This window comes from Calonectris borealis, chromosome 4, assembly GCF_964195595.1.
Source record: "Calonectris borealis chromosome 4, bCalBor7.hap1.2, whole genome shotgun sequence".
In the NCBI taxonomy this organism is placed as follows: domain Eukaryota; kingdom Metazoa; phylum Chordata; class Aves; order Procellariiformes; family Procellariidae; genus Calonectris; species Calonectris borealis.
This window is the reverse complement of record NC_134315.1, coordinates 69,100,477-69,107,789: the sequence shown is the minus strand read 5'-3', so window position 1 is coordinate 69,107,789 and position 7,313 is coordinate 69,100,477. Positions and strand designations below refer to the sequence as shown.

Genomic DNA, 7,313 nt, shown 5'->3' with positions numbered 1-7,313 from the left:
ACTACAGGTCTAGAAACTTACTATCCCTTGCAGGGGACATGCACCCAATTAACTCTGCTAGTCAAGAAAATCTGAGAGTGTGCTGGGTATCCACTTATTGAGGCAAAAATCATAAATATATATAGTCATTGAAAAAGAAACACATTATCATCGAGAAAGAACTGCCCTGTTACAATCACTGGAACTCTAAACAGAGTGCTATCTAACTTGTTATCTCTTCTGCATGTCAATGAATGTCCTCCTTCCACAATTCTCAGTTACTTCCAGTGTTGCCTCTGGTATCCTGGCTCCTGTTAAACCACTAACATCTTCAATTACCAGGCTATTAACCACTTATATTATATATAAAATTCACAACTGACGTTATACTTAATTGTTCCAATTCTATGAAAGGAAAAGATAAACAAGAAAACAGCAGACAAGCAGTTCTTTGTCTTTGAGAGTATGATAACTGAGGGAATTTGGACACAGTAATTCTGAAGCTCCATATTATGACTTTGCCCCAGCTGTCATTTATTTCCACTGTACTCCAGATTCACAGGAATGCAGAGAGGAAAGTTTTAAGGTGGAGTAGACTTATCCCTTTTCCTTCCCCAGTACAATACAGTTTAATACTATCAATACTTGGAGATAATGCATAATTCAGTTTGTCTTGTATTAACATACAGTACAGGGGAAAAAAAGTAAATAAAATTTAACCCGTGAAGAAAGAGGTTTACTCCACACAAAGTCCTCCTCTACTGTTTTTTCTGAGACAAGGAAACACACTGAAGAAATGACAGAGTTGCTTTTTTTTGTCTTCCCCTCCAATGTCAAGTATAAGGATGCCAAAAATAAAACAGCATGTTCTTCTGAATTCAGAACCATGTCCACTATGTCAAGCAGAAATTATTTTTTACTTTCAGTAACAGGGAACTTATTTTTGGATGCACTTGGAAAACTGACTACAAATGATGATTTTTTTTTTCTTTAAAGATTAAAATAATTATATTTGACTAAACTAATACTTCACTGTTTGCCCGTAACTGTGATGTTTTGGAAAACAGCACTGAAAGAAGTAAGTTACCATCCATAGCAACTACTACTATCTGTTTCTCCCTGCTATATTGTATTTAAACCCATTTAATTCAGCCTTTAAAATAAGCACACAAAGGAGTACATCTAACCTCCATTCAGTCCAAGGATTAAACCCAGGAAATAATTTAATAAAACTCTACAAGAAAAATGACTTAACCATTGAGGACAATACAGCACTAATGTGTTTCATAACCAATGTCTTACCGACTGTAAGAGGGTCAGTGCACATGTCACTTCTGTTCTCCTTCCATGCCAGCAGGTACTTGAGGCTGACGGGATCTTCTGCTTCTATATGGCTGTTAAATGCCACCATCAGTTTATGAGCCTTCGCAATGCCACAGTAAGTCTTTGTTTCAACCGCTAAGGCCAAATTATTTAAAGTTTTTGCTGCCGCAGAAGCCTGACTGAAATATTTAAAAGCTTCATTATAGTTCCCCTAGTAAAGAAGAGAAAAAAAGAAAAGAATTGTAAAAACTACTTGTAGTCACCTGTATTTTACCTTGACATTAGAGCCTGCTCCTCCGGCACCTCAGAGATGTTGCAGCTGAGAGGCCAGCCCACAGAATGACTCACGGCATGGTATTAGGCAAATCACTCTCCCTTGCTGTTTCCTAACCTCTAAAATCCAGATAACACTGCTCATATCTTTCTCAGGAACTGAATTGTTCTTTGGTTGTCTGTGTACTATTTTGAACATACAAATCTAAGTATATCAATGCTAAGTATTAATACTGATTCCAGCCAGACCATTTAGAAATTATAGCTATTGTTTCATTAAGTTTAACATCTCTGTGGGAGGAAAGGTCCTAATTTACTATTGTGATACTAAATTTTAGAAAAGAAATCTTAAAAATGGAAGAAAGAGGATAATGAACTGATGGACCTAAAGCACAGAACAGAACAGAACAAGAGAAGCTGTAGGAGAAATATAAGCCAACTCTTGCTAAATAGAAAACCCAAATAATTTATCTCTTTTTCCTGCAGGATACAGAAATCCAACATTCATGAATCCAGTAAAAAGGAGTATAAACTACAGCAGATAATACATTAAGAAGAATTTTTAAAAGTATAACAAGAACTATTTTTTAGGTGGGATATAGAAAGAAAACTCCTCAACTTCTTGACCAAAGAGGAATAAAAAGAAACCTAGGGAAAATCGTGATAGGCTGAAGGATACTGCTGAAAAGCTAAAATATTTCTTGGTATATTTCTTCATCTTTTGCATATTTCTCCGTTGCCATGAAGCTACTTTGAGTTACCATCAGAGATGGAGTCAAAAGAAGAGTTGCAGGAGCAAGCTTCTAATTTAAAAAGTAGCATACCATCAGACCTAAACGGAGCATAAACAAAAGATTTGAAGAAATCTGAAGACAAAGAGATTGAATTGCTGGAAAATAAATTACATCTCTCATTAAAACTAGGCAGTATAATCCAGGCTTGAAAGGTAGTACATTTTGTCTTGGTATTATATGTGACAGTGTGCAATAACTTTATGCTCTAGTATCAGGATTGTCTAATGTTTAATTATTATAGAAAAAGAATCCAATTGAATTGGATTCCATCCAATGAAAAAGATGACAATTTTGCCAAGATTGTTGAAAAAGGTAAAAAAGGAAGGTTTTTTTGCAAGGCTTTGAGGAATATACTACCTGAGTGGTTATGTGATAGCAAATGAAATTAATTCTTTAGAAAGTGAGAGGTAATTCATACTGCCTGAACTATTTGTAACTTTTAGTGGGTTCTAATTAACTCAGGCTCAGGAAGATGGCCTTGAAATAACATGGGCAGCTCTGCAGTGGTTTCTCCTAAATGCAAAACAGCTCTAATATCTAGTAAGGTCAAACAAAGTATTAAGATGCATCAAGAATGCAGTGGAGAAAGCTAGAGTAGATACAATCTACATAAATAAACAGTATATTAATAAAACTGGACAAAGTAAATATGTGCCAAACAGCAAATATAAACCATCAATAGACTGAAAATTGCTACCAACTACAATAGAAGAATAGGGATGAATTGAATATAACTGAAGAACAAGAAATTTAAAAATAATTACAGATAGCTCTCTCCTCTTAATGGATCGTTTATAGTGACAATCTTGATCACAATCCTACTAAGAAGAAAATTGGACATCCTTGTGGGGGAAAAAAAAATCAACAAGCAAGACAAGCCAAAAAAAGGTCTTCCTGGGAGCAAGTCATTATGGAGCTGTTCATCCTTTACCTTACTCTGAAGGAAATAGTTCTGGCTATTGTCAGAGCTAGACAAACTTCTTGTGGCAGTTTCTATATGTCTATCATTAACACTAATTATAGCCAGCCTGCTCCCTGGAAGACGCCTTCCATTTCTCCCATTGGTGTGGAATTCTGCTGCCCTGGTGGCACAAACATCCTGACTGAAAACATTTTCAGAGCTGTCTTATCCTTTCACTCTCAGCTTGATTTAGTAAGATTGAAATTCCCTTCTGCACAGAATATAGAGACCAGAAGGAGAGACTCCAACTGATGCCTGTTGCACTTGATACCACTTTTTGGGATCAAAATTTGTATAACTGCTAAAATATGCCTGTAATTAAAAAAGGAGAAAAGAGTAATAGAAATTCAGGTAGTCTTTAGGTTTTGTTTAATACAGCAGGAGAGCCTATGAGGACACAGCAGTGAATAAAGAACGATAAGTAGTAGGATAATAGATAAAAAGCAGAAACATCTACTTACCATACTCATCAGAACTATAAGAGGTTAAGTGATGCAATTAGTGAGAGGAATGCAGCAACTCAGACTAAGAAACTTGAGAAAAGTGAAATGAGAAATGACAGTGTGTCATGCTAACTGCATCAGAGTTTGTATATTTGGTAAGCAACTTGCTTAACAAACTGGGATAAATTAAACCTAATACTCACGCATAACACAAATCCAGGCGTTTTAGGAAACAAGAAGCATATGGGTAAAACAATCATGACTAGAAAGCAGGAACTGAGTGTACAGCATTAAAGAAACACAGTGATGGTGATGGAATAGTGAGATGACAGAACTGTAAAGATACAGCAACAGCGTGGACAGAGCAAAGTGAATTTGGTCAGACACTTTGGGAAGAACAGTAAAAGTTATATCCCAGTTTACTAAAGGTCCCCAAGGATAGATCTGGACATAAATAGAGAGATCTTTAATTCAATGAGAAGGACAGTACCACTGCAAATTGTATCACCGGGGGAAGTAGAGAGTTGAATAAAAATACCCTAATAATGACCTAGAGAATACTGGTGATGACAGTTGACACCAAGCAGGCAGTGATCCAAGAGAGGAAATGTTAATTTAAACGCATTGCTGACCTTGCAGAAAAAATGGTATAGAAAATAGGGAATTATAAAACTTCAAGATTTTTTTTGTCTGTTTAAATTACATATTTTATGTAAGTTAATAAGATTAAATCACCACATTTCTGCTCTTCTACACTACTACCACAGTTCAAGGCAGCAAATTCTGAACTGAGAAAGAGAATTTAGAGAATAACCAAAAAGAGGTTAATTCTTAAAGTATCAGTTCTCATAGAATTGATTATTAGCAATGGTGGCAGAAGCAGTGAACTATAAAAGTAGTTAAACAGAATTTAGTTAATTATTTTTCAAATTTGGAATAGAATAATTCCGAACAGTGTCACATCATCCTACTTTCTTCTAAGTTTCAGATCCATTTTAAAGTTACATCAGCAAGTTCTCAAAGACTTTAAAACTTAGTTTTCAATGGGAAATTTGGCATTTATGCTAAGAACATAGGTAAATAGAAAATTCTCAGGTTAATTTAGAGATAGCAGAGTAAGAAATTTTTTCTACGGCTTATGAAACAAAAATGGGATGGCAACTTTGGTAGTGGGAGTTCTCTGTAAGAGGAATCCAGAAAAAAAAAAAAAACAAAAAAAGGCATTTGGGGGTAGTGTAAGTGAAAAGGGGCAAGTAGCCTGTTCAATATATTACACATAGGAAAGAAATTCTGACAAAAAAAAACCAGGCAACAGAAGCTAGAAAGAGTGATTTTGAAAGGGTATTTCTATTTTTATTTTGTTGATAATGAAAGTGTTTCCTAATTTCCACATTGTCCAGTCTGCAGAATGAATTCTTTTTATTACTTATTGTATCTAAATAATAGAGCATTTCAGCTCTAAAATAGGTGTTAAAGGGCTCAACATGAATCTTTCACTTCTGCAGTAATGTTTTTAACCCTTCTGATTTCAAAAACGAAGTGCTACTGCAGTGCAAGTGCTGCATCTCTAGATGTGGTAAGGGACAGAGTAAGCATGGAAACCACTACCCAGTCAGGCAGCCAACAGAACTGCTGCCTTTGCAGGGTCCATCCCAGAGGAACAATTCAGAGACTGGCTCATGGGTCAGAAAGAAGAACTTCAAAAGACCTCAGAAACTCAGAAACTACAACAAAGGGAGTTACCGGTAGCTTAATACTGTCCATCACTGCCTATCTATTGATTTAAACAGGCCAAATCAAAGCCATCAGTCTGGATGGAGGCATATAGAAGAGAAAGCCCTTCCACTACCAACACAGACCTTTGCCAAACTATTCACTGCTAGCACTCATTTAATAAATTTGGCTGAGAGAACGTAGAGAAGAAATCAAGCTAGGATGAAAAACTGCTTATTAGTATGCAATATAGTTGTCATAGTAGTAGTATTGTAAGTAGTAGTAATGTAAGCACTACTTAGGAACAACTAAAACATCGGTGTGTTATCCACATTATTCTCATACTAAATCCAAAACACAGCACTATACCAGCTACTGGAAGAAAATTAGCTCTATCCCAGCTGAACCCAGGACAACAGTATACATTAATTTTAAAAAAGCACAAATTTCAATGTATAGTACAATAAAATTTCATTTGTGTTAACTGATGACTTTTTATGGGCATATGTGGCCTCAACGGTGATTTGGATGCAGATTTTTCACAACACTGAAAGTTTGTCATGCTCTGAATTTGGAGTTTTTATTCACCTATTCTAGAACAAACTCCTATGTGTTAAATATGGTGTGAAATTTTCACCTTGCCCAAAAACTTAAGGCACATTTTACTTAGTCACACAGTATCTTCTCCTTTGGTAACTCTTGTAAGATACAATACCTGGATCAAATCCTTCTGGGTCATCTCATATGCAAAACCAGATTTTTACTATGAATTAAACCCAATTGTTTGACATGATTACTACAACCAGTACTTACTCTTTCATTGTAAATATTCCCAAGTAATACACATGCATCCACCAGGCTTTGGCTTAGATGAGCGTTCTCAGCAGCCTTCATAAACTCTCCCAAGCACTTAATAGTTTCAGCCGCTTTTCCCTGACTGAAGCAAAGGACAGGGACAAAATTAAATATTCAGTCAGATGGCTTCTCCAAATGCCGCATATCTATCCCCCTGTTCTGAAGTAACTTTACTTTGTGATGACTCATCCATGACTGGACTTTATTTCCAAAATGGTTGTCTAGGCACTACCTGTGCTGAGACCAATGACAGTAGTCCACACAGAACCTCTGAGGGCAGAACTGGATCCTTTGAGTGAAATAAAACAAAATTCTTCTTCAGAATATTGTGCCATATTTTAAGGCCAAGAATCAAAATGCAGGTGATGATTTTACAGGGGTTTTGGAGTTTCCATTATTTTAACATTTTTTCTGCTGAGGAGCTGATAAAATTTTCAATACAGTCGGACCTCACATCATTACAAAATAGGGGAAGGAGGTAAGAAGGCTAGTTTTTCGGTAAGACTTTTTGTGCTCCTGTCATTCAGAGCTGCCATTTCTTGCTCTAGAACCGTGGTGGTGCAGCAGCAGCTCCATAACGGCGCTGTCTCTTAGTTCTGGGGATGACAGCCTTTCCCCGAGTGTAATGCTGCACTTTGGCTGGGTGGATCAAAGGTTGCTGGAGCCACACAGGCAAACCTATAAACTGTGGATTGCAGGTGTCACCCCCAAATCCCAGTGAGATCAGAGCAACCGGAGGTCACAGCTGAATCTAAGTTGAAAATTGGCTAATGTACTTTGACAATAACATTTGCAGATTTCCTTTTTTTAATAAAGCCGGTCATATTAACAATATAAGCTCTCTGCAGTATGATTACAAGATATAAGATAGACATCTGGGTTTGCTTGTGAGTAAGGCACTGCACTCTTTTTTCCCTTTAAGGCTGAAGTGCTACTGCAGTGACCTCAATATTAGCCATGAACTTGAGTCAC

At 36.5% G+C, this 7,313-nt stretch overlaps 1 protein-coding gene across 1 annotated transcript in view; it reads right to left on the bottom strand.

The window, feature by feature from the left end:
• Positions 1–325: 325 nt before the first annotated feature.
• The window catches only part of TTC29 (tetratricopeptide repeat domain 29), a 78,039-nt gene continuing 71,051 nt past the window's right edge, over positions 326–7,313 (bottom strand). Inside the window, exons 8-10 of the mRNA XM_075150481.1 lie at positions 6,300–6,423; positions 1,282–1,513; positions 326–384 (exon numbers count right to left, since the gene is read on the bottom strand). Coding sequence (XP_075006582.1) covers positions 326–384; positions 1,282–1,513; positions 6,300–6,423 — 415 coding nt within the window. The remainder of the gene's footprint in view (positions 385–1,281; positions 1,514–6,299; positions 6,424–7,313) is intronic.